The sequence below is a fragment of the Scylla paramamosain genome, chromosome 3 (assembly GCF_035594125.1).
Source record: "Scylla paramamosain isolate STU-SP2022 chromosome 3, ASM3559412v1, whole genome shotgun sequence".
In the NCBI taxonomy this organism is placed as follows: domain Eukaryota; kingdom Metazoa; phylum Arthropoda; class Malacostraca; order Decapoda; family Portunidae; genus Scylla; species Scylla paramamosain.
Window position 1 is genome coordinate 37,490,522 of NC_087153.1, and position 27,500 is coordinate 37,518,021.

The window sequence follows — 27,500 nt, forward strand, 5'->3', positions numbered from 1 at the left end:
GATATCCCGTTTGGCAGCTTGGCAAGAAAACTGACAAACCATGCACGAGAGTAGTTCAGTCAGTAGACGGTCCTTGACATGAAAATACGAACTTAAAACAAAAAACTTTTAAGTGATTATATTTCATCAATTAATTTACTTACTCGCATGTTTCATTGTTTTATTAGTTAATGAGCTGGTCTTTTAGTTCATATTAACGTAGATTATTTATTGTTTATTGTTTACATTAGTTTTGAATATCAAGTTATGTGTCTGTGCACCAATGTCTCTGTCTATTCGCTTTTGTTTCAGTGGGAGCGCCAGAACGGATGCAGCTCCCAGAAACAAGAAATGATCTCATCTTGATGTTTGTAAGGTCAGACAAAAAAGCCCCATTATATCGTTTTTCTTCCTTTCTAAAAAGTGACACATTTAGACGTGTTTGTTGGAGGAATCTTGTGGACAGTAATGTAACTGTCCCTCTTTCTTGCCTTCCTGATTATTACACCCGACAGGCAAGTTTGTGCTTGTGTTTATATTCAAATGTCGCGAACAGATTAAAGTGGAAGACTTCGTGCAACCTTTCTTGTTTATGATTTATTCTCTCACCAGTGTGGGAGGCCTTACTTATCCTGCAGTCAATTCATATAGAGTGGTGGGGAAAAAAAAAATGCATATGCTAGGAGACAAGCAGCTGAATGAGTAAGAAATTAAAATCCTGATTTATTACGGAAATATCAGTTTGATATCACCATAACTCGTTTCTCTCTCTCTCTCTCTCTCTCTCTCTCTCTCTCTCTCTCTCTCTCTCTCTCTCTCTCTCTCTCTCTCTCTCTCTCTTTGACATTACTTTTATTTGTCTTCCTTTTCTCTTATCTTAATAGGGAAAAAAGACTGATGCCTTTCACCTTGCACCAACAACCATGACAAACAACAACAATAACTCCATAAAGGCACATAAACAACCTTTACTACAGAATACACTACAGAGTAATTGCATTAATTGCGAGTCACTACCACCTGCTGGGACACCTTTCTCAGACCTCCTATACATCACGTGAACTTTCCCACGTAGATATATAGCTTTGGGTGGCAGTCTGTAATGTATATAGCAGCAGTAAGGCTATGTAAGGAACGCTGAGGCTGTATAAAAGTGTGTGTGTGTGTGTGTGTGTGTGTGTGTGTGTGTGTGTAAATGAAGTCTGATATATACGTAGATGTGATGAAAATATATACCTATGTAGATGTATAGTTCATAGCATAGCGGCCATCACGATGTAGTAGTGGTTGTGATGGTGCTGGTGCTGTAGTTTTTTTTTTTTTTTTTTTTTTTCGTTCCTTTCTTTATAAGGCGCAATGAGTCACTGCTGTAGGGACCATTTTTGTGAAGGCCTTAAAAAGAAGGGGAAGAAAAAAAATAACTATGTTCTCTTATTCGAGACTTCGCCATAACACACACACACACAAACACACGCACGAAAACGGTGTGTGTGTGTGTGTGTGTGTGTGTGTGTAAAGTGGTGCAATGCCACAAACAGGATTGTACAGGATAGCTTAGACTGGGACCGCGTGTACTACTAATACTAATGATAATGGGATATTGTAGTGGTAGTACTAGTATAAGCAAACATGAAAGCACACACACACACACACACACACACACACACGCATTTTGTCCCAGTTAAGAGAACCTAGACAAGAAGGAAGAGGAGGAAACACAGCACGAGAAGCAGCTGGAGGAGAGAGAGAGAGAGAGAGAGAGAGAGAGAGAGAGAGGAGGGGGAGGAATTTGAAACTAGGAGGGCCCGGAAGGCAGCCTCGGTCCGTTAGGGGGGTAGGGGGGTTCCCATGCTCTCAACCCAACATAGCAGGAATGAACGTAGCACTACAGCTCAACATAGCACGCTTTATTCACCTCCCTGGCACTCCTTCCCTACCTTTAACTCAAAGAAGTGAAGGAAAATGAGGAATGAACCCGGTGCTTTGTTGATTTGCAAGGTAGCAGTGATAGCGTTATGTAAGAAATTCGTTATATCCCTCCAGCCAGCCACCCAGGTGTACTAGGCTACCAGGCTGGCACCTACTATAACTAGCAGTGTAATTGAATAAACCTGCAAGTTACCTTTACTTTTTATCGAGTTGTAAAGTATTTTAGATCCCGTATCAGTCATGAGGGAGGCTAGCGGTGTGTGACTGACGAGTAGGCTGCGTGACTCTCCCTTTCCTCTGCCGCCGTGTTGATGTTTTCCCCACCTCAATCCCGTTCCTGGTTTCCTTATCTTGCTTGTATGTTCTGGGATAGGTTTTCCTGTTTTTTTTTTTCTTTTTTTCTTTTTTAATACCGCTTTCCTTACATGGATGACGGCCAAACATGGTCATGTGGCCAGCCTTTAACTAACTAACGAAGAGAAAGTCAAGGTTGCTTTCATGGCGCTCCTGTGATGATCCTCCTCCCACAAAGGCCATTTTTACTTCCCTGGGGCAAGGCAGCGGTACAAGGACTGTCTATAAGCTGTAAATATCGCCGCTGTGGTTCATATAACCGAGGAAACTTTTAAATCAAGCTGGGTAGAAGCAGAGAAGAATCACCCCCTCCGCGGCCCCTCAATTCAAATACCAACCAACTCAAAAGAGGATATCAACAATCGTAAAACACCTCTTTAAAAATCTTTTGAGCAGCAGCTGCAATAGAGGCTAAATTTCAATGCTTACTACTATAGCAGAAACTTGAATTTGGATCAATACGAATAAGAAAAGAAGAGTTTACTGGAATATTAGACTCTCTTGCGACTCCAGGCAGCCACCCCCAAGCTGAGGCCGGTGCTCTTGGCGGCTCGACTGGCAGAAGCGGCCGTGAGCGCACCGAGGACAGACGTACGCCAACATGAGGGAAATTGTGCATATCCAGACCGGCCAGTGCGGCAACCAGATTGGAACAAAGGTAAGACAAATTCTAGTGTTTGTTTCTGTAGGTGCTGGTGTGGCCACGGGATGTGAGTGAACGGCGTGGTGGTCTTATATTTTGTATTGATCACCTCTCCATATGTCGAGGAGTACCGCTATTATGCCCTTTGTCTAAGAAGTGGAGGGGTTACGCAGTAGTTAAATCTTGAAAGTTTGTGTTGTGAAGGCTTCTTATCTGGTGGTGGTGCCGGCGGCGGGAAGTGACAGGCAGGAGCGGGAGGCGGCACCGGCGGACATGTTGGAAAGTTTTGAACGGTGGCGGTTGAGTGGCTGTTCCCTCACTTACGGGTTTTAGTTGTGATTCTTATGTTACTGACTAGCGCGTGCCATCCAGTGCCCTTCAGTTCGTTTGGAAGTTGGGGCTGTAGGTTTAGCCCGGGTGATAACGGTGCAGGGTTAGGGGCGGTGAATGAGAACCGATGAGTGAACCATTAAAGCTTAGCACAATACAGGGGCGAGTGTTAGGGCTCCCAGGGGTGCTTAGGTGAGGGATGGATTCGAGCAGCGGTGCTTTAATCCTGAAGATGGAGGAAGATCGCCGGTGAGAGAAAGCAGGGAGTGAGGTGTGGCTGGTGAGTCAGCCCGCCTGCCTCCCGCTCTTCCCTCCCCGCCAACCAGCCATTGTCCCGCGCCCCGCCCGCACCGCCCGCCACAGTTCATAGACAGCTCATGGTTTTCTTGTTGGAGTTCTGCCGGCTGTTTTGACTCGTTTCTCATATATTAAAGAATTGTTAATCTTAAATGCAAGTTACAAGTCCCTCGTTACGTTGGTCAGCGTATATATTCAGAAGCCGCAAAGCAACATTTAGTGGAAGGATCTAGAGTGAGCAGAAGCTTTATCTGCCTCGGTGTGTGGTTAGATAAAGTTTATTGTTTGCTGATAAGGTTTTTTTTACAAATTTTAAGTGTTTTAGATATACACTAGAAGTGGGATGCAGTTTACAATGGTCACTTTTCCATGGGAACTTGAGGTGTATGGTAGTTGAGTCGCGTTTTATCCTGAGTGATATGATAGCCTTAGTATTGGGAGTGCTTGGTAGTCAGGGTGATGAGGGTGGCGCTCCTGCTGACCGGCTAACGTGGCAGGGAGGGGCTGGGGTGCATTGACACGGGCTGAGTGCAAAGATAACGATTATATTCATTATAAGTGTTTCGGATATCTAGGGATGACAGGTAATGTTAGAAACTACGTCCTTCCCTGAGGTTGATTTCCTTGTTTCAATCTTCACATTCCAGCATAATTCCTCACCCTTAGCATTCCGTTTCAACACACTGTGCCCACCAGTATGCAGCCTGATGTGTAGCATTAATCTGGGCTCTAAATTGATATTCTAAGCAGACGAGCAAGGTAGCGCACTAGACTTAACCATTGTTTTTACTTTTGCAGTTCTGGGAAATCATCAGCGACGAACATGGCATCCAGCCCACCGGGGAGTACACGGGTGCCGATAAGGACCTGATGGAACTCCAGCTGGAGCGCATCAATGTTTATTACAATGAGGGCAACCAGGGAAAATATGTGCCCCGTGCTGTGCTGGTCGATCTGGAGCCAGGCACCATGGACAGCGTGCGTGCCGGGCCTCACGGTCAGCTTTTCAAACCCGACAGTTTCGTCTTTGGTGAGTGTACTGTGTTACTGCCTCACTTTGTTGAGTGTGGGAGAGGGTGAAGCTAGACAAGTATTAGCCTTCTTTCTCACAGTATACAGTTGGTGTAGTAAGTTTCCTGCCTATTGACCAATGGTGCTTTGAATTTATTTTCATATCGATAAATAACAGCAAGCGACCATATTGTGGATGATAGCATTGTTACACAAGTGTAAATGAAGCATAACAGATGGTAGTACATTTTGTTTCACCGACCACTATGCTGTTTTAAGTCTATGGTAAACGTTTGCCAGGTGATGCTAAACCAGCATTCAAATTCATTGTTTAGGAGTCGCTATTATTATGCAGGCAGTACATAGTGTAATTAATAATTCACTCGTGGCATTTCTAACGATACATATAAATTTTTATAAACAGGTCAGAGCGGTGCTGGAAACAACTGGGCCAAGGGACACTACACAGAAGGTGCCGAACTTGTAGACTCTGTCCTCGATGTTATCCGCAAAGAAGCTGAGAAGTGCGACTGTCTGCAGGGCTTCCAGCTGACCCACTCCCTTGGTGGTGGCACTGGCTCCGGCATGGGTACCCTCCTTGTCTCAAAGATCCGTGAGGAGTTCCCTGACAGAATCATGAACACATTTTCTGTTGTCCCATCCCCCAAGGTGCGTAGTTATTTTTGTTAAGCTATAGGATTGATGTAAGAATTTTATCTTGAATGCGGGATTGTTGCTTATTTTCCTTAACTATTTTAAATTTTTATTCCGTTTTAACAAGTATCTGTTTTCTTTTCAGGTATCAGACACCGTTGTCGAGCCCTACAATGCCACACTGTCAATCCACCAGCTTGTAGAAAACACTGACGAAACTTACTGTATTGACAATGAAGCTCTCTATGACATCTGCTTCAGAACCCTTAAGCTCCAGAATCCCACCTATGGTGATCTCAACCATCTCGTCTCCCTCACAATGTCCGGTGTTACCACCTGCTTCAGGTTCCCTGGCCAGCTGAACGCTGATCTCCGCAAATTGGCCGTCAACATGGTGCCCTTCCCACGTCTCCACTTCTTTATGCCTGGCTTCGCTCCCCTCACAGCCCGTGGCTCCCAACAGTACCGTGCCCTCACAGTCCCAGAGCTCACACAACAGATGTTCGATGCTAAGAACATGATGGCTGCCTGTGATCCCAGGCACGGCCGTTACCTCACCGTTGCCGCCATCTTCCGTGGCCGTATGTCCATGAAGGAGGTTGACGAACAGATGTACAACATCCAGAACAAGAATTCTTCCTTCTTCGTTGAATGGATCCCCAACAACGTTAAGACTGCCGTGTGTGACATCCCACCCAGAGGTATCAAGATGGCTTCCACCTTCATCGGCAACTCTACTGCCATCCAGGAGCTCTTCAAGCGTGTTAGCGAACAGTTCACTGCTATGTTCAGGAGAAAGGCTTTCCTTCATTGGTACACCGGCGAGGGCATGGATGAGATGGAGTTCACCGAAGCAGAGTCCAACATGAATGATCTTGTCAGCGAATACCAGCAATACCAGGAGGCAACCGCTGACGACGAGGCAGAATTCGAGGAGGAGGGTGAAGTTGAGGGAGAATACGCCTAAGCATATTCCAAATTCTTTATTTTCCTTCCACTCATCCCAGAACTGTACTGTACATTCCTTTCTTTTCACGAAACAAATATGAACAAAACTTCATTTTTTCTTTCTACTTTTGTTTAATAGAAATTATGCACAATTGGCTTATTAATTTGCCTTTGTTGTAGTGTTAAGACGCTAATGGTTGCTGGTCGTAAGGTATTGTATGGACGTTCTTAAAGTTGTATAGGCGTGTTGTGTAAAAGATGGATATGTATAGGGATACATGTTTTATTCGAAACGGCACAAGTAACGCAGGAAGTTGAGTTTGCTTTGGCTTAATGTAAGATGTATACATTATGGATACGTTTAAAAAAAAAAGTTCAGATGAAAGTAAAGTACGGACTGCAAGTGATGATTATGTTCAGTTTTTTTTTTCTCTGAACAATGAGCGAAATGTGCTGTTAAATGTTTCTTTTTGAAAAATATTTGTATACTAGGGATGGGATCACTGAATGGGTTTAGATGAGTTTGGGTATGTAACTAAATCAGGATCGTTTTCCATTGGCTAGGTAGTGAGGACGGGAGTATTTTTTCATAGAGGGGTGCTCTGCTGACCAGAGGAAACCTTGTCATGTTGCCATTTGAGGAGATAGGAAGCCAATGATTTCAGTTTGAAAAGTGTGGGTGGGACTGAGGCAAGCCTTGGGGATTCCTTGTACTTTAGGTGAGTATATCAAAAGCACCGTTAGCTATGGATTTCAGGTACTGCGTGCCATGAAGGCATGTACCACTGATAATTTTCGGTAAACCGCATTTGGAAGAAGTGCTTGAAGTGAAAGCAGCTTATGATGAGTAATAGGATTATAATCAAACACGGCCAGCAATATTTTGTTTCCTATTTTGGTACGGGTTAAGGCTTGCTGAAGGGATTTCACCTTTGAAGTATTTGAGGTACATGTGTTAGCTATTTACGTGATTTTCAGAGGAAGTGTCATGCAGTCACTGTAATAGTTCTGGGAGAAAAAAAATGCAACGTAAGAATAAAAGTCAACCGATTAATTTACGTTTTCATTGAAAATGTATCCAAGATTGCTGACAAACATTACTTAATTTAATCAAGCCTAGCGTTACCAAACCTAACTTGGTGCAGGAAATAGTAAGAGGGTTGTAATATTGTGTGGGTGTGTTAGGTGAATGTTCCAGCACAAGATGAATTGTTTGTCAGCAGTTGCACTTGAAATTTAGAAACTAAACAATCACCATCCGCCTCAAATGTAAAACCAATACCTTCATTTGAATTAATGTGTGTGACAAGATTATAGTAATGGATGCTAACTCAAAATAAATACCTCTAAATACTGTGTGTGGTATGGAGTATAAATTATGATGTTCAAGAATAAGAATGTTTTTTCAGCCTTTACTGAGGAGACATGTTACACCTCACCAGCGTTTATGACCCAATCTCCCAATTTTGCCATTTTCGTCTGTTGTATATGGCGTGCCCGTACGTAGAGATCCAACCGATTGCATAAGGTTTTATTTCTTATATACCGGTGCCCGCCGAGACGCGCGCAAACTAGTGTGTATCCATTTTCTTCTCTTGGTCCAGCCTCGGCAAAAAAAAAAAAAAAAAAAAAAAAAAAATTTGTGCGGAATTAGTAATCGTGATAATTTGGAGCACGCCTAACGGGAATGGGCGAGGGAAGAAGTTTGATGGGTCGCCAGAGTTTAAAAGGGTTGTACTAATGGCGTCGCTCGAGGAAGTAGAGGAGCGTCGAGAGGAGCATAAACAGGGCAGGGTGATAATGCTTATTGATGGGAAAGGGAAGCCAGGGCAAGACTATCTTCTCCATCAATCATGTTCACACAATAAGTAAGGGGAAATCAAGAAAGATGTGTGTCCTATGTCGGTGTGGTAAGTTAGAGGGCAAACGGTAATGAAGATTATCACGGTGAAAGATAAAATTAACTAATTACAATAAGGGGAGAGACAAATCATATGGGGTGGCTGCGCAGTGAATATAATGTTTCAGCGGAGAACGGGTGCGGAAGCTAATGCGTATTTGCTTGTGTAATATATTGATTCTCAAGCGATGCTGCCATTGGGTTCATCGTTTTCCATTGGCTAGGTAGTGAGGACGGGAGTATTTTTTCATAGAGGGGTGCTCTGCACCCCTCTATGTCACACGGGACCGAATCTTTTCCCCCGCGCTTTACAGTTTAACCCCTTCACTGTGTGTTTGCTTGGTGTTTCTCGACCATGGGAACATTGCAAGGAGAGAGAGAGAGAGAGAGAGTTTTGCTCTGAACACACACACACACACACACGCATCTCCCCTGATCCTCTCTCCATCCATCCTCTTAAGTAAGCCAGCGGGACAGATGACCCACTTTGTAAGCTTGTGCTTATTTGTGTATGAAAGATATTATGTATGCATGATAGCCATCTTCCCTTCCTCAATAATTCCTTCCACTCCTGTTTCTTTCTCTCCACCCCATCCTTGTTCTCTGTCTTTATCCCCTTTACCTGATTCCTCTCTGTCCCTCTCGCCTTCCCTTTCTTCTTCATCTTTCACACAGCTATTCCAGCGGAAAAATTAATACACATTTGTATACTGACTTCGTGTTTGAATAGTGCAAACATTTTATTCACAGAGCTATCTAGATAATCCATTTCCTTACCGTGAAACGTTGCTGTGTTTATGATTACAGTACATATTTACTACTTTAAACTGTATTACATCATGGTTACAGTGCCTTTATACATATAGTTGGCTGATGATTTCTATCCATAGGTAGGGAAAATTGATATTGTTGTTGATGGTGGTGGTGGTGAGGTGGTGGTAGTAGTGGTCGTGGTGGTGGTGGTGGTGTTGGTAATAGTGGTTTCTCCTTGCCCTTATTGTTTTATTTATTTATTTATTGTATCTATGGTTGTTCTTGTCATTATTCTTACTCCTCTTTTCCTCCATCATTATCATCATCATTATCATAATCTTAATCATCATCACCATCACCATCATCATCATCATCATCATCATCATCATCTTCTTCTTCTTCTTCTTCTTCCTCTTCCTCTTCTTCTTCTTCTTGGCTCAATTATTTGGTAATTAACATTTCTCAGCTAGACCGTAACGATATAAAAATAAAGCAGACATGATAGTTGTAGTAGTAAAATAGTAGTAGTAGTAGTAGTAGTAATAGGAGGAAAAGGAAAATAAAGTTTCACAGAGCAGCTATCACACATTGATCAGGTTTGTAACTGAGAGAGAGAGAGAGAGAGAGAGAGAGATGAAAAAATAGATAAGTAACGTAGCCTAACAACTCAAGCGCCGTATTTTACAATGTTTTGATCTCTCTTCAGGATTATTTTCAAAGACAAGAAATGAAGAGTCCTGAAAAGACTCGAAATTTTTAATAACTTATACTAGATTAATTTAACTAGAACATGTTAAAATAGTCGAGATTACACACCGAAATATCTAAGAACATGGGCCAACTAAATTCAGCAACAGTGATAGATCTTCATGTAATAAAAAATAATTGTATGTTCTTTAGTACATAAATAAGTTAGGTGGTGTACGTAGGCGGTAAATGGGGAGTTAGCTAGGCTTGCCGGCACGCGTGCAGTACATTATGAGTAGGATGAAAAGCGCGATTCCTGTAAAAAGGATGAAGAAAATTATTAGGTATGGTTACAGTTTGACACACACACACACACACACAATGTAGGAAAGGTGTAGAAGAGGAGGGGAGATAAGGATATCAAGAAATAGTTTTCCAAATAGGACACTCGATCAATTGATTAGATTATTATGAAAAGTGGATACGGGGTTATAGTATTATTATTATTATTATTAAACATAACGGAGAAGGCAGAGTGGGACGAGCGCAAGCGCTATAAGTTGCCAGATGACAACCCCCACCCACCTTGACCGTAAAAAGAAGAAAGGAAAAGCAATTAGCACAATAGTAGGATGAAATCAGAGCAGGAGGAGAAAATAGGTTAAACAATTATAAAGAACGCCTCAACGAACTGAGAATTATTAAAACTCACAAAAAAATTCAACAAAAAAAATCAACAATTCTGACTTATTTAATATATGTCAGACAACACGAGTAAATGTAGTATAACTACTTAAAACTTGATGGTATAAAATCACAGGTATAGTTACATAATTTATCACCGGTATAGCTGCAAAAGCAACCAGAGTTTAATTAACTAGACTCTTCAAGATATATATATATATATATATATATATATATATATATATATATATATATATATATATATATATATATATATATATATATATATATATATATATATATATATATATATATATATATATATATATATATATATATATATATATATATATATATATATATATATATATATATATATATATATATATATATATATATATATAAGACATTACGAGCTTCAGTCTTCCTGTTAAAATATTAATGGGTAAATCTCTCTCTCTCTCTCTCTCTCTCTCTCTCTCTCTCTCTCTCTCTCTCTCTCTCTCTCTTCGCACCGCAAAATATTGGCAAGGAAGTCATCGTGAAGTTATCCACGAAGTGTTTATAAACGCGGGCCCTTCTGTCATCCCCTTCCATGTTCGGTGACTCTCCTGCGGGAGAAAGCAAAATATCAACAGCAACGCCGTGTATCTCTAATGGTTCCTGAGCTTGAAAATTCAGGATTGTTACTGTGCACATGACGCATTTTTACTCTTTAGTTTGACAGATATCTTTCGTATCTAAGTAAAATATAAAAACGAAATCAAATAAAACACACAATGAGGGATACATAATTACATGAAAAAGTAAATAAATCCATAAAGAAAAGAACATGTATACGTAATAATTCGTACTCACCTCCCCACAAAAAAAAATAAATAAATAAATGAAAATAAATAAATAAATAAAAAGGAAAGAAAACGCCATGAAGTGTATTTACTTAGATGAATAAGTAAATAGATAAATACTAATAGAAATACAATATTTTTTTTCCCTATGTAGCTTCATATTGCTTTCCTTGGTTAGTTCATTACCTTTTGTGAAGTCCTCCTCATCCCAAGACTTCTTGGTGGTGGCATCAGTGGCTTCTGCAAAGGGGAAGGGAAAATGATTAGTTAGTTAACAGGTGACAATTACGTAAGACTGGATACTATATTAGTTCAATTTGTCGCTGCTCTTTTTTACATTGATTAGTAATGGATGTTTTGGACTGTTGGTGTGATGTATGTAGGTAAACTGTAAAATATGAGAGAGAGAGAGAGAGAGAGAGAGAGAGAGAGAGAGAGAGAGAGAGAGAGAGAGAGAAAGATTTAGCCATGTTGAACTGTTATTCATCTAATTATTCACGTATTTATTTCAGTAATGTCATAATAATTGAACAATGTAACATAAGGAACCTCAACTATAAGAATTGATGCAACAAGGTTTGGCAGTTAAGTGAAATTTCACCCTAGATAGATGAATGAGTAAATGAATGATACATGGATGAGATAAATGAATGTATAAAGAAACAGATAAGGAAGCAGAGCGCTTCCTTTCAAAATACGACAAAGTAGACCCGCCCGTAAATTCTCTTTAGTTTACCTTCACCTTCCGTTCTCTGTCATCACCAGAATTTACCTAAAGAAGAAAAGTTACCCCTCATATTAAGTTCTCTATCACAAAAATCAATGCACTAATTTAAAAGAAAACGTGCTTGTGAAGGGTATACTTTTCTGTAAATCCGATCTATACATGAACATAGCTTGTTTTTTGTTCAGTGTATCAGGTCGAGTTACTAATTAAACTAAATTATAGATGAGTCGTGCATGTGGCGCTATACTCAAGGAAATTTATTTGTGCAAGATCTGTGTATCGTTACTTTTCACTTACTTCTTAAAGTATGTTACATGCAAGCTATGATCCCCGTCCGAAAAAAAATAAATAAATAAGTAAATAAAGAAAGAAAAGAAATAAATAGAAGAAAAGAAATTAATAAATAGATAATCAAATCAAGTATGATAATAATAATAATAATAATAATAATAATAATAATAATAATAATAATAATAATAATAATAATAATAATAACAATGCATGCACGAAGAATGGATGGAAATTCATACCTGTAGTGGCCGAGTCGCCTTCTCCGTTACCTGTAATAAGAAATCATTCAGTGTGTCAGGATGCAGGATCGAAGAAAGGTGAGGACGGAGGGAAGAAGCAAACTATTGTCACTAAGCTGTAGTATATAGGTATATGAGAACCATTTTTTGAGGAGATATCTTATAATATTTGACTCGGTGGATATTTTTTTTTCCCCTCCCCATCTCGACTGCATGCAATTATTCGTTTTTTTTTTCTTTTTTTTTTTTATCATACTTGTATGCGTCACGCATAATGCATAGAAAATTTGGAGTGAACTGAAACCGGAATAATATCAGTTGTTGGAATGGTTTTATTAGGCATTGGAATGGAAGTGTTAATGATTGTAATGGTAGTGGTGATAGCTGATATGGTGATGGAAACTATTATAATCACATGACTTATAATCGACGCGTAGGTTAAGTTGAAATGCAGGCCATGTCCCATGCCTCCTCTTCATTTTCTTTCGGGTGCCTGACTGGCGTGTCGCTTACATGTTTAAATGCAGTTATGTATAGAATATAATTATATGTTTCTACAAAATTTCTGAAGAGTTGAAAGTTTGATACCGTGAAATAAAGAAAAATAAATAAATAAATAAATAATAAAAAAATAAATAAATAAAATAGTGAAATGGTAAGAACATTATGAATGCACCAATCAGCAGCCTTGCCGAAAAGGGGAGAGAAGGCAGGGAACGTGGCTGCTAGATCAGTTTATCAGTTTAGCATGTAACAACTAGTGAACTGCACGTGGAAGAACGATATAGTACTTGTGAAATTTAGTAAGGAATTCCTTTGCTCTTCCTATCATTGCCTTACTTGCTTAGTTTACCTTATCGGCCTGCCCATAACCATCAGCAGTTAAAGCTGTGAGACGGGAAGGGGGGGGGGGGAGTAACAGAACAATGAAGATGGCACGTAGTCTACTGGGACACGGATTCCGTTGTGCCAAGGTTGTAAAGAACAGGGTGTTAAAAGGTGAATCGTAATGCAGAGTATGAGAGAGAGAGAGAGAGAGAGAGAGAGAGAGAGAGAGAGAGAGAGAGAGAGAGAGAGAGAGAGAGAGAGAGAGAGAGAGAGAGAGAGAAAAAAAAAAAAAAAAAAAACAGAAGTACTAACATTCGGGGAGTGGCTAAGGTAGCGTGCTGGTTGTGAATGTTTTGGTAAACCACATCACGCGTAAGTCGAGACAGAAGTACGCATTTATTAATTTACTCATTTTGTGATGATAGTTCTTTGTGTTTTTAAGTAAATACCACGTTTTCCTTTCTTTCCTTTATCCACTTTTTTTTCTTTAATTTGCTTCTTTCTTCATCTGTCATAAAGAGAAAGGAATCCTCCCCCTCCACTCAGCAAGCTACGCAACTACACTTTTCTTAATTCTAACAGGCACCTACAGTCTCCTGACAAGCAGAAAAACATTTTTTTTTTTTTCAGGGCAAACTGCTAAGGGGTGCTCTGAAATAACCTAACACCACTTATAATCTACCCTCCAATCTACGGGTAGCACGGTGTCTCTCACCCACCCCGGACCACCCCGAATCGCTGTGGATGCAGTTTATCGAAATGACGTCACTGACACTGACGGATCCGGTGGCCAAGTGGTGTTGTGCCTCACAGAGAAATGCACAAATTTCACAGAGTTTATTCGACGTTTCAGAGTTGGAACGATTACTGAAGCACGTTTCCGTCTCATATCCAAGACTGGCTATGTCTGAGACTTTTCAAGGGTAGTTTGCTGTAACACGTTGAACCTTGCAACAAATGTTAGTAGTTACAAACGAAACTACATAATTATTTGTCATTGTGGCATATTTGCAAGCAAACGAAAGTGCATCGATTACCACTTGTTAAGGTGAGATATAGTGTGATTTTTTACCCGTTCTATATCATCTGCGGTCGTCTGCTGGTCACTCAGCCAGCCGTTCCCATACGGAAAGAGCTCATAATGGCCGATATTTAAGTAGGAATGAGATACCTCTCTCTCTCTCTCTCTCTCTCTCTCTCTCTCTCTCTCTCTCTCTCTCTCTCTCTCTCTCTCTCTCTCTCTCTCTCTCTCTCTCTTTGTGCGTGTGTAAGGAACTTTACCGAAGGATTTAGTTTCCCTACACTGTAGCTCCCCTGCGGTAGGTTTAGGAGTTCCTTGACCTTCAGAGAATCCCTTCATTCCACACTCACTCCTGCCTGTCTTGGCCTCGCACGCGTGCTGCTGTCTACAGGGTTTTGTATTATCCTTCTCTTCTCAGAAAACTTGTTCGGATTCTTCCTATTTATAGCTGCCAGTCCCTACATGCTGGCATGACCTACTGACTGTTCTCCTATCCATCCTATCTTATTCATTCATCAGTTTCGGAACTGAAAAAAAAAAAAAAACTGTGTAATGAAAGTTTGTTGACCCCTAAAGTATACGTAGCTTCATATTATCCACATAGCGAGCAGCATCAAGCCTAGCAAACCCGTGTTGTAGCAAGTGTTTGTGTGTGTGTGTGTGTGTGTGTCCTGGCAACACCTCTTGCTCCAGAATTCTGCTGTTTCATGGTTATTTTGTTATTTGACTCCTACCTGCTGTGGCGTCGCCTGCAGCTGCCGTGGTCGCACCATCTCCTCCTCCTGCTGCCGTGGCCGCACCATCTCCTCCTCCAGCTGTTGTGGTCGTACCATCACCTCCTCCAGTTGCAGTGGTCGTACCATCTCCTCCAGCTGTTGTGGTCGTACCATCTCCAGCTGCTGTGGTGGTACCATCTCCAGCTGCTGTTGTGGTACCATCTCCAGCTGCTGTGGTCGTACCATCTCCAACTGCTGTGGTCGTACCATCTCCAGCTGCTGTGGTCGTACCATCTCCAGCTGCTGTGGTGGTACCATCTCCAGCTGCTGTTGTGGTACCATCTCCAGCTGCTGTGGTCGTACCATCTCCAACTGCTGTGGTCGTACCATCTCCAGCTGCTGTGGTCGTACCATCTCCAGCTGCTGTGGTCGTACCATCTCCTCCAGCTGTTGTGGTCGTATCACCTACTCCAGCTGCTGTGGTCGTACCATCTCCTCCTCCAGCTGCTGTGGTCGTACCATCTCCTCCAGCTGTTGTGGTTGTATCACCTACTCCAGCTGCTGTGGTCGTACCATCTCCTCCAGCTGTTGTGGTCGTATCACCTCCTCCAGCTGTTGTGGTCGTACCATCTCCTCCAGCTGTTGTGGTCGTATCACCTCCTCCAGCTGTTGTGGTCGTACCATCTCTTCCAGCTGCTGTAGTCGTACCAGCCGCAGCTGCTGTGGTCGTGCTATCTCCCCCAGCTGCTGTGGTCGTACCATCTTCAGCTGCTGTGGTTGTACCATCTCCAGGTGCTGTGGTCGTACTAGCCTCTGCAGTTGCAGGTGTAGTAATAGCCTCTGTAGGAACATCGGAGATGCGGCCCCCAGTCATCGAAGAGCGATGTAGACGAGAAAGGGGAGGAAATAATGTCAGATTATAGCCAATACCGCCAGACAGGCTTACCAACCTCGCTACCACCACCACCGCTTGTGATTGATCCAGAACTGGGTCCCTGTTCTGAAACACCTGTTCTGTTTTCGTTGCCCTCATATATTATCAGCCAGGTTTTTATGATTGCTTTCCGCTTCGGTGGTGCAGAACTCTTTGTTCTGTTATCACTATATTTTTTAGAACATCCTTGAAAACCTTAACAATTTCCACTAAAGCCTGTTAGTAAGCCGTGATAACTCACCGAAGCGTATGAAAATATAGATCCAGGACCACACCTCTGTACTGAGTTAAGCTTAAGTTTTCAGATTTTAAACTTGAACTATTTTGTCAGCTAAACTGTTTCATTTGGAGAGGTAAAGACTTACGTGAGTCCTGTGCAACACCTATGGGAGAGAGAGAACATCACGTTAAGTATGTGTGTGTGTGTGTGTGTGTGTGTGTGTGTGTGTGTGTGTGTGTGTGTGTGTGTCAAGGCAATAAGGAAGATAGATGACCTTGTATATAAATCATCGTTTGTTATTGATCAGTGACCGTGTGTGTGTGGTGGGTAAGGGGTGACATAGAGGGGAGTTGGGGAAGGTTATTAAGAGTGTTTAGTGTGGGGAAAAGCATGTGTGTGTGTGTGTGTGTGTGTGTGTGTGTGTGTGTGTGTGTGTGGCGGGTGGCCGATAGTGGGATATCTGTTGGAGGGGAGGAGGGAAACACGTATGGTGGAGAGGAACGGAGACAGAGGTGTGTGTAAGTCGGGGAGGGGTGTGTGTGTTTGTGTGTGTGTAACAGGCAGGCGTAGACAGCATGTACTTAGATAATTCAGCTCTTGGTTATAAAATTCAAACCAAATGGAATCGAGTGAACTGAAATATATACTCAGACATACAATAGACACAAACAACATACAGAATCAAGAGAAAATACCAGCAGTAGACAGTTAACACACAAGCACAACGAGAAGAATAAGGTGAGAACAAATTAAAACCAAGAGAATGAGGATGAAGTGTGGTAGCAAAGACCTTCGGGAGTAATGATCCATCGATAAAATATTTATAGACTGAGGAGGGACGTTGTGGTCAGGCAGCAGAGAGAGTGTATAGATTGCTACTACGTTACCTGGACCACAATGACTGGGTCCGATCAACAAGTCTCCCAGTACCCAGTGACGACCCTCCTTGCAGCAGATCAATCGCGGCTAGTCTCTTGAAACGCTTTGTTCTCTCCTGAGGACATTTTCAAATACCACGGGGGATGGTTTGTCGTATTCTCATGAGTATTTTCTTTTTAATTATGCAGGATTCATGGTAAACTATAGGAAATCATTAAAAGTCATTGAAAACCAAAATAACCTTAATTATTTTATTTTGAAATGCCTTGTTCTCTCAACAGGACAATTTTCAAAGGCCACGAAGATGATTACTCGGATTTTCATGAGTGTTGATGTAGAATTCATGTAGAGGAAATCATTAAAACATTACTGGAAACAACAACAACTTTCATTACAGTAGTATTTTACAATGTTTTGCGCTCTTAAAAGGAATATTTTCAAGTGTCATGTCGATAATTAGTCGGGTTCTTAGGGGTGTTTCTTTAACTGATGATGCAGAATCCTTGTTATTACTAGTATCATGGAAACACTCTTCAAAACCTCATAACTTTCATTAATGTAATTTAAAATAAAACACAGTTGAGATAAGACGCTGAGGTGTATGAGAATGCGGTGGCATGCTCTTCTTTTGCCGCTCGCTGCCTTCGACATCACGATAGATGCAATAGGAAGAATGTTGGTTGATGTTGTTTGAGATTGTCACCTTGTAAAACAAGGTGACGCGGGCCTTTACATAGGGATAGCCCACGGATATTGGTTGAGGGAATGAAATGCTTATATTGGTGTTCTCTCTCTCTCTCTCTCTCTCTCTCTCTCTCTCTCTCTCTCTCTCTCTCTCCATTTTTTCTTTTTATTATACGTTCATAATAGTTTACAAATTTGATTTTAGTCTAACATTTGGAGTATTTCAGGCATCGCATCGGTGGTTCAGTGGTAGAATTCTCGCCTGCCACGCGGGAGGCCCGGGTTCGATTCCCGGCCGATGCACGCTGTTATTTTTCTTGCCTTCTTTCATTTTATTATTTTCACGTAGACTTAATGGCATAATGGTTAGTGTTTTGGATTTACAGATCAGCAAATGAAAGTTTTAAGGTTAGAGTCCGGTCCCGAAGAAAGTGTGTGTGTGTGTGTTTGTGCTTCCCTTCATCACGGTCTTGGGGGCGATGAGGAGGGCGGCTGTGTGTTTGAAGTGCTGAACACAAGGTCCGCCCAGGCCATTAGCCTATACGTTAAGGGCTCTTTGGTCTTTATGAGGCTCCTTTTGTGGGGGGTCATTTCCTTGGTGCAGCTAGATTAGGTCAGTATCTTTTATTTGTTTATTCACATACTAGTTTCTGCTCTTTCTTTATTATGTTCTTCCCTTGAGTTCTAACAGTATGTTCGAAAAATTGTGGTCAGTATCTTCAAACGCTCTGCTCTCTCATCACAACTGTTTTCTAATGTCACAGAGATGATTAGCCGAGTTCTCAAGAATGTTTATCCTGTTAATAATGTAGAAATCTTATTTATCTGTCACTGGAATCGCAAAAAAATAAAAAATAAATAAATAAATAAATAATAATAATAATAATAATGATAATAATAAATAAAATTAATAATAAATGAATAAATAAGTAAATCATGTTTAACTTCAACTAGAATCTTTTGAAAGTAGTGGAGGTGCGGCGCAGAAGTGTTTCAGAAAACGGTCCTATGTGTGAAGGTGGCTAGTATTTCGGCAACGGGTCCTTGAGGTGAATATCGTGCTGTAATCTTTGTGGCCTCTGAAAATTATTTACCAAAGAACAAAATCTTAGAATAATTCTATCTGCTGAGGACTTTTTTTGGTATACGCAGTGCTTCAGATACGTTATTTCACATACGTTATTTCACATGGTAAGAAAATGCGTTTTTTTTTTTTTTTTTTTTTTTTTTTTTTTTTTTTTTTTTGCTAAATTACATAGACGTGAATAAGCTATACGTACTTCTGTTTATGTCATTGTCTCTGTCTCCATTTCTTTAGCTATCCTAGTCTCATTTTTCGCCTCTCTCTCTCTCTCTCTCTCTCTCTCTCTCTCTCTCTCTCTCTCTCTCTCTCTCTCTCTCTCTCTCTCTCTCTCTCTCTCTCTCTCTCTCTCTTTGTCCGTAAGATGAATAAATAAATAAATGAACTGTACATGAGGGTATAGTACAGTATGCTCATAACGCGTTCAGTGTATGATTTGACTTTATCTTATGTGGGTGTGTGATGTGTCCCCGTATATCACTCGCAATTTATTATCTTTTTTTTTTTTTTCTACTTTTGTTTATATTCCAACTTCATGCATCATATTTACACTAGGTGTTTTGAAGACTGTCATTATTTATTTCATAATTATTATCATCACTTCACTGTATTTTTTATTTTTGTGGGTAATTCTGGCACTTAATGTTCTCATGTGAAATAACCAAATTTTTATCAATATTGTATTTTTTTCTTCAGAATTTGTGGACCACTTCTTCATCAGATTCACAATGCCGCAACAAAATCTTACGTAAGTACCGTCTGTTCTTTTCTTTTTCACCGGAAAATAATCATATTAGTAGCATGAAACTAGTAAATAAGTTATTGATCATTGTTGCTGTAGTCATGGCGGCGACGGTGGTGCGGAAGGACAAGCCAAGCTTTACCAGTTCCTTGAGAGACGAGTGAGAGTATAGCAAGAGCCAGGAAAGAGAATGGCATCATGCGGGGCACGTCTTGGTGATTATCTGCATGTTTGTTTAGCCTTTTGACCCATAGTAACTAACCCACTTCCCGGGATGGCGGGTCGTTGCGTCACCCAGACTGCTAACACTCTCCGGTGCTATCAGTTACAACATATTTATCGTCTAATGGTGGTCAGATAGCCGAGTTTGCTGTGTATCAGTTGGCCTTCTGACCAGAACATACAATTAGGCTAATGGCTCCATGTGCATTAAACCATGGCGCATTTTCATTTCGGTGCAGAATAATGAAGACTCAACTTAATTGCTCGAGTCCGTCACTGAACATGCGTGTGGAAACGTACTGAATAATAAATATTATTGGCCTTCTAAAGTGAAGTTCTGAAAAAAAAAAAAAAAAAAAAAAAAATTAAAAAATTATTTTTTGTCTCTAAGCGACTTGAAGACTTACTTCTAAAGTAAAATTCTGGAAAAAAAAAGGTTTTTTTTTCTTTTCTATCTCTAAACGACTTGAAGACCAGCATGATGTCTCTACTAATTAAATCTTTCAATTCGTAAAAGATGGGAGCATTACTACCCATTGCATCGCTGCGATACCATTGAGAGTGGATCTTGTCAATTACGCCTCACAATGAGTTAGTATGCAACATGTCACTGTGAAGTAATCGCTTCTTCATTAGGCTTGCATAATGGGGGCCGTTTCTGCGTGTCCCTAACTGGCTGTCCATCACTAGCGAGGAGGGCATATGACGGGATGGAGGAAGAATAATGGTGATGGCGATGGTCGTGGTGGCTGGTGTACATTATTTATGAACGAGAGTGATGGTAATAATTAACTCAGTATAACTTGACTGTCAGTGTACTTAAGTAACAGAAAGATGGGTATTAATGAAGATACTCTTTTATCACTGGAGATAGGTTTCGTACAACAGTGCACACAAAATCGTATCATTAACTAAACTTATTTATTATGATGCAAGCTTATGATAATGTTATATAGCTGCTTCATCGACAGGAACACAGCCATCAGTGTTTGCAGTAATGAAGGGTTGTGACCTAATAAGACGACTGGTAGATTTATTGATTGATCGCTCGATTGTTTGATTGATTGATCGATTCTAAGTGTCGCAATAAAGAAATGTGAGATTCAGTGAATTCATCATAGGTATGATTATTATAAGTGAAGTATTCATGGAGGAATCTTCATGGGTTGGAATTTAGTTGAGTTGGAAGGGGAGGCAGGACAGCAGTGGTAGTCTGACTTTCTTCGGTAACCATTATTTTCCTCTCCCTCCAGCACGACTCTTGTACACCTGTCATGCCTCTCGCTCACTGGCTGAGCACCGGTCTTATACAGTAAAGTTATTATGATAGAATAGATACGCCTTTGATCACAACTTAACGCACGACAGCTCCAGTAGCTTGCAACCCTCTGACTACCAAGCCTCCTCCAAAAGCTTATGATAGATTTACATTGTGTTCCTTTGATTCATATGTAACTGTCACTCGATGTAATGTACCTGACTGACTTCGTGTTACATAGATTAATCAAACTACTATTCCTTAAGGCAAATAAAATGTTTTACCGCAAGTTTATAGTATGAACACCACCAAGAGTTAAAAGTGATTGAGTACATATGGATAGGCCTCTTAGTGTTTGTAGTGTCTATTCAGTAAAATCCAGCTTAGCGTTATCCAACTGAAGTAATGTCATCCCGTCATTAGTAGTCACAGTTAATCCCGTGGTGTGACTCAAAGCAGTTCAGTACGTTATGCAATGCGTCGTAGGTTCATAGTTATTTGTAAAGGCGACATGCAGTGCCGTCCGCACACCGTACTCCTTTTGATGATAAAGATAAAACAGCTTAGCATATTTCTGATAAGATTTCCCTCGTCCCTCTCCTCCGGACACCTACACCACACTATCCAACACCCACTCCTACACATGAAGTCTTGTTTCCTTTTCTTTCTTTTCTTTTCTTATTTTTTTTTATCTGCCTCTCTATTTTGTTACTAACCTTTACCCTTTGACCCGTATTTTGAAACAATCTGGTATTCCATAAGGATTATTTTCAGAGGCCGCGGAGATGATTACTTACATTTTCATGGGTTATTTTCCCACTGATAATACAGAATCCTTGTTAACTTAATACAGGTATCATGAAAACACCTTAAAAACAAATAATATGCACTAGAAACTGTTAAAAGTGGTCTAAGTGAGGCGCTGACACGTTTGAGAATGAAGTTCTTTCTTTCTTTATCTGAACGTATCTAACTCATCAACGTCCTAGAATTTTAGGTCTCATTCTGGTTCCTGTGGTAGTGAATGCGAGGTATGAATTAAGTGTAAGCAAGCAGATGAGAAAACAGGAACTTAGAGGTTAGAGGAGGGAATTTAGCTTCTTAAGTGTAAATTCATCATCATCACCAGCAGCCGCTATGATTCCTCTGCAGGACGAAAACCTCTTCCAATCTCTACCCCTCTCTATCGGCTGCCCGTTGATACCAGGCTAACCCGGCAAAACATATCTCTCTATCTAGCCTGCCCTGTCTACTTTCTCTCTCTCTCTCTCTCTCTCTCTCTCTCTCTCTCTCTCTCTCTCTCTCTCTCTCTCTCTCTCTCTCTCTCTCTCTCATCTTTAATCAGCCATTCAATTTTCTAGTTGTCTATTTATTAGCTGTATGACGCATATTGTATCTAGATTTATCAGTTTGACTTTATAACTTGTCTCCATACGTAAGATAACACCCTTCATTAATTTTGATTTTTTTTTTTTTTCATCGTCTGGTCCTTTTAAATCGAAAGTAACACCTCGTGCCGTATGGATTTTTCGTCGCTACGCTGTTCAGTATTTCCTTCAGTGCTCTAAGGACGACTGCAGTTTTCATGCCCGTTATTATCACTTTTTTTTTTTTCCGGCAATCTGAGTTTCTCTTGCACTCGCGCTATGCAGAATCGTGCTGAAACAAACTACTGAATAGGGAAAAGAAACGTGTGTGACAGGAAGGAGGAGAGGAAGGAAGGACATGGCAAGGGCAAGCCATGACAAGGCAGACTAGTGCAGGATGAATGAAGGCACATATTGTAGGAGGGAAAGGACTCCATAGAATTAAATCAAGAATCTTAACGAGTGTAACAGCTTCAAGGTTTATTCAGAAGGTCCTGGGATTATTATTTTTCTTCTTGCAAGCTGTGAACTGAATTTAAAGATTTAATCGATACTCTGACCTTAAGTCCTATACTATTAACATTAAACAGCCCATTTCCTTAAGAAGCTCAAGTGATAGAAAAAAAATATACCACTAGCAAAGATTATTTTTCCTATCAGATTGTAAATAGGAAAGAAATGTGTTGCTAACTGAGCGTAAGGAACATTGGCGGGAGAAAGTGAGGAAGTAGGGACGGCGAGGCAAGAGACGCCTTACCGGGAGTGGCGAGGTAGACGACTAGCAGATGCACTCCCACCAGCAAGGTTAAATGAGCCAAACTAGGCATCACGACCCTCTTGCTTCCTTCCTTCCTCTCGTGTCCACCTCAGGCCTGACGTGGGCGGCTGGTCATGGGCGTGGATAGACCGGCGAGGAAAGCTACTGCCGTCCCCAGACCTGATCACCTAGTCCCTGCTGCAGCGTACCACAGGCTTTCTAATTTCCATACGTCTCAAAAAACCTTCACTGACACAATACTTGTCTTCATTCTCAATTTGAGTACTCCAGGTGTTGAAAATTCCGCTCTAATATTGTCTTGAGTGCTGCTGTGGTTAGGCGGAGTTTGTGGAGCGACTGGTGTGTTTACTAGTGTAGGAGAGGGAAGGTGGGCCCATGGTCATGGTAACGCACCAAGGTGACAAAGACCACAAAACACCAGTCGCGAACCTTGATTTTTTTTTTTCTTTCTCTTTTATATCAACACCCCCTATTTCCCTTTCCTTCCCTCACGGTCAGCAGTAAGACCGCATTTGCAACAATTTTGGACGTCAATCTCGCCTGCCTTTGACAGTATATTGGAAATTATTAGTTTTCAAGAGTATTTTTTACAATTCCAGTTTCAGTTTAACGGATTTTACACAAAAAAATATAAATAAATAAATAAATTATATATATATATATATATATATATATATATATATATATATATATATATATATATATATATATATATATATATATATATATATATATATATATATACACACACACACACACACACACACACACACAAATCCGATCAATCACCTGTGGCCTTTGAAAATAATCTTTGAGAGAACAGAACATCTAAAAACAGTTTGTTCATAGTACGAGATAAAGACTGTCCCTCTCACTAGCACCAGTTTGAAAATAATTTCAGTAAACTCATATACAGTCATGAGTTGGATTTATAGACTGCAGTCACGAAGAGCATTTCCTGTACGTTATGATTATCAAGTTTCTTCTGACATTCCACATTCCTTCTGATATTCCACCTTTCATAATTGTTCCATGTGAAAAAAAAAAAAAAAAATCCCGCTCTTGTCATAGTCACGCACATACCTTTTTGCGATTTGCCACGACCCACTCAAGCCATCACAGTTACTTATCAAGAAGTTCCTTCGCAGAATAGCTCCCAGACTTGCACGTGGCGTTATGGAAATTTTGTGAATAATGGCGTCTATTTATCTAATCAATTGAAGCAATGATCCTGAATATTTCACACCTAGTTCAGATTTTTTGTACTGAAAGGTGTTGTTACTGAATCATCCATCATTGTGCTTTACCATTACGTTTTCAACGAGGATGTTAGTTTCTTACAAATGCTATTGACAAAGTGTGTAAGTGGCCATGTCTTCATTGAATAGCAAATCATTTTATAACATTTCTGGCAATGACCAGTACACCGTGGTTACACAAGTTTTGCTAAACTCCTCTTGAGGATCCCCTCATGTTTTAAACCTAAAGCTCGAGACCTAAATTTTGTCAGGCAGTTCAGTCGATATTTAGTTATATTAATCTAGCGGTTCAGTTAATACTGAACTACACGTCATCCCCCATCCCTTTCAAACTTATCAACCTTGGCCCATAGACAACTCAAGTAACGGCATTTTCCCTTTTGGGAGGAACTAGCAAGGAAACCAACTCCTATGCCAGTCAGACTGAGGAATGAAGTTTGTACTTCACTTGTTAAACCATACCAAGGTTCAAAGAAATGCATTTTGTCCTTTTCATTTCATTTATTTCGTGTTTTGAACTTGAGTTAAGGAATGAGAATAGAGTCAGAAAACAAATAAATAGAGCATGAGATTAAGAACTGATATGGAATGTCGTGTGCCTTGAGACAAGACTGGCACTTTAATCGACCTCCTCGATGGTAGGGCCAGAGGAGCCACCACCAGGGGCACCACCTGGAGCACCACCAGCACCAGGGAAGCCACCAGGCATGCCACCTGGAGGAGCACCACCGGCAGCTTGGTACATCTTGGTGATGATGGGGTTACAGATCTGCTCCAGTTCCTTCTGCTTGTGTTCATACTCGTCCTTCTCTCCCAGCTGGTTGGCATCAAGCCACTTGATGGCCTCATTGCAAGCCTCCAGGATCTTGTTACGGTCCTCTTCGCTCACCTTGTCCTTAAACTTCTCTTCTTCCACAGTGGACTTCATGTTGAAACAGTAAGACTCCAGGGCATTCTTGGCACCAATGCGGTCTCTCTGCTTGTCATCCTCTGCCTTGTACTTCTCTGCATCTTGCACCATGCGTTCAATTTCCTCCTTGCTCAGGCGACCCTTGTCATTAGTGATGGTGATCTTGTTCTCCTTTCCAGTGGACTTATCCACAGCAGACACATTGAGGATACCATTGGCATCAATGTCAAAGGTCACCTCAATCTGAGGAACTCCTCGGGGTGCTGGGGGAATGCCAGTCAACTCAAACTTCCCAAGGAGGTTGTTATCCTTAGTCATGGCTCGCTCTCCCTCATACACCTGGATGAGCACACCAGGCTGGTTATCAGAGTACGTGGTGAAGGTCTGGGTTTGTTTGGTGGGGATGGTGGTGTTACGTTTGATGAGGGCAGTCATCACACCACCAGCAGTTTCAATACCCAGTGAGAGAGGAGTCACATCCAACAGCAGCAGATCCTGGACAGCCTCAGATTTATCACCGCACAAGATGGCAGCCTGCACAGCTGCACCATAGGCCACAGCTTCATCAGGGTTGATGGACTTGTTTAGCTCCTTGCCATTGAAGAAGTCCTGCAGGAGTTTCTGGATCTTAGGGATACGGGTGGAGCCTCCCACAAGCACAATGTCATGAATCTGAGCCTTGTCCAGTTTGGCATCACGCAGGGCCTTCTCCACAGGCTCCAGTGTGCCACGGAACAGGTCAGCACACAGTTCCTCGAAGCGGGCACGGGTGACGGAGGTGTAGAAGTCAATGCCCTCGAAGAGTGAATCAATTTCCACACTGGCCTGGGTGGAGGAGGAGAGGGTACGCTTCGCACGCTCACAGGCAGTACGCAGGCGCCTCAGGGCTCGCTTGCTCTCAGATGGATCCTTCTTGTACTTTCGCTTGAATTCCTGAAGGAAGTGGTTTACCATTCTGTTGTCAAAGTCTTCTCCACCCAAATGGGTGTCTCCTGCAGTTGACTTCACCTCAAAGATGCCATCCTCGATGGTCAGGATGGATACATCAAAGGTCCCACCGCCAAGATCGAAGATGAGCACGTTGCGCTCACCGCCCACTTTCTTGTCCAAACCGTAGGCGATGGCTGCAGCGGTGGGTTCGTTAATGATACGCAGCACATTGACACCGGAGATTGTGCCTGCATCTTTGGTGGCCTGACGCTGGGAGTCATTGAAGTAGGCTGGGACAGTGATGACAGCATCCTTCACAGCAGCACCAAGGTATGCTTCTGCTGTTTCCTTCATCTTCATAAGCACCATAGAGGAGATTTCCTCAGGGTAGAATGACTTCTTTTCTCCCTTGTACTCTACCCTGATCTTTGGTTTCGTGCTGTCATCAATGACCTCGAAGGGCCAGTGCTTCATGTCAGACTGAATATGATGATCGTTGAACTTCCTGCCAATCAGCCTCTTGGCATCAAAAACAGTGTTGTTTGGATTCATGGCCACCTGGTTCTTAGCAGCATCTCCGATGAGACGCTCTGTGTCAGTGAAGGCCACGTAGGAGGGCGTAGTTCTGTTGCCCTGATCGTTGGCGATGATCTCCACCTTGCCATGCTGGAAGACACCCACGCAGGAGTAGGTTGTCCCCAAGTCAATGCCGACAGCTGCTCCCTTAGACATGTTTCTGTAAGAAAACAAGAAAATTAGTACTCCTAGCCTGGAAAGATGGAAAACCTACAGAAATGCATTTTTCTTTGCAGTGAGAAAAACATGAATGACTAAGTTCTAAGTATAAAATATATAAAAATGTTCCTAGTCTTATCATAAAAATGTAACAAGTGAAAACATCTAATATTCTATTTTTTTCCAAGATTTCTACATTCACGACAATTATGTAATGTTTGGGAACAGAATCCAACCGCTAAGCCAATCATGTTATCATTAATGCATTATGTAGTTAATGGTCCAAAGAATAAGGGAATGTTTGTACTTACAACCCATCACGCTTACTTATAAAGCCTTCAAACATCTGCAATCAATTTCATACACTTTGATACTAGCCTAATAACCCGGTTCCTCACTCTGACATACGCACAACTAGGCTAACGTTACCGAGCCTCCCACCTGCGGGAGCGGCGCTGCTGTGGCAGTATTGATCCTCACTACCACCACCATAGCCGCAACCTGATAACATTATCACCTCCCTCATTATACGCACGCCACCCTGTTCACTTCTTCCCCCACGGGCAGACAATTAAGGACACCAAGCACTTTCACCACCGTGTGGGAGGACGCAGCGACCTTCCCTGTCCCTAAATGGAAAATCCTCCCTTCATCCTGAGCAG

General features: G+C 41.4%; 4 protein-coding genes and 1 non-coding gene across 11 annotated transcripts in view; 3 read left to right on the forward strand and 2 right to left on the reverse strand.

The window, feature by feature from the left end:
- Window positions 1-19,350, forward strand: part of LOC135116110 (uncharacterized) — a 176,208-nt gene extending 156,858 nt beyond the window's left edge. The window contains exons 14-15 of one of the 4 annotated variants that reach the window (XR_010276183.1): window positions 292-355; window positions 19,334-19,350. The gene's annotated coding sequence lies outside the window, so the exon portion shown is untranslated. Of the gene's footprint in view, window positions 1-291; window positions 641-2,775; window positions 2,903-19,333 lie in introns of those variants that run through there. The other 3 variants (XR_010276179.1, XM_064033344.1, XM_064033330.1) reach the window with 3 other exon arrangements.
- On the forward strand, window positions 2,779-6,297 carry LOC135116149 (tubulin beta-1 chain). Of its 2 annotated transcripts, none has more exons than XM_064033399.1 (4): window positions 2,779-2,920; window positions 4,331-4,562; window positions 4,968-5,212; window positions 5,343-6,297. In XM_064033399.1, exons 1-4 carry the CDS (start codon window positions 2,864-2,866, stop codon window positions 6,162-6,164), a joined length of 1,356 nt encoding a protein of 451 aa, XP_063889469.1. In that variant the 5' UTR covers window positions 2,779-2,863; the 3' UTR covers window positions 6,165-6,297. The 2 variants fall into 2 exon arrangements, with proteins under 2 accessions (XP_063889469.1, XP_063889477.1); XM_064033407.1 differs by having other exon boundaries at window positions 2,819-2,947; window positions 4,304-4,562.
- Window positions 9,663-23,573, reverse strand: LOC135116163 (ice nucleation protein InaA-like). Of its 3 annotated transcripts, XM_064033440.1 has the most exons (7): window positions 22,984-23,572; window positions 16,139-16,156; window positions 14,858-15,679; window positions 12,275-12,304; window positions 11,204-11,257; window positions 10,685-10,780; window positions 9,663-9,801 (listed from the first exon to the last, which is right to left on the reverse strand). In XM_064033440.1, exons 1-7 carry the CDS (start codon window positions 23,051-23,053, stop codon window positions 9,743-9,745), a joined length of 1,149 nt encoding a protein of 382 aa, XP_063889510.1. In that variant the 5' UTR covers window positions 23,054-23,572; the 3' UTR covers window positions 9,663-9,742. The 3 variants fall into 3 exon arrangements, with proteins under 3 accessions (XP_063889510.1, XP_063889521.1, XP_063889502.1); XM_064033451.1 differs by lacking the exon at window positions 16,139-16,156 and having other exon boundaries at window positions 22,984-23,573; XM_064033432.1 differs by lacking the exons at window positions 12,275-12,304; window positions 16,139-16,156; window positions 22,984-23,572 and having other exon boundaries at window positions 14,858-16,111.
- Trnag-gcc (transfer RNA glycine (anticodon GCC)) lies at window positions 17,789-17,859 on the forward strand. The gene has a single exon. It is a non-coding gene; the product is annotated as a tRNA-Gly (tRNA).
- Window positions 23,574-24,744: 1,171 nt separating the features above from the next.
- The window catches only part of LOC135116145 (heat shock cognate 71 kDa protein), a 3,751-nt gene continuing 995 nt past the window's right edge, over window positions 24,745-27,500 (reverse strand). The window contains exon 2 of the mRNA XM_064033385.1: window positions 24,745-26,839. Coding sequence (XP_063889455.1) covers window positions 24,883-26,835 — 1,953 coding nt within the window. The 5' untranslated portion in view covers window positions 26,836-26,839 and the 3' untranslated portion in view covers window positions 24,745-24,882. The remainder of the gene's footprint in view (window positions 26,840-27,500) is intronic.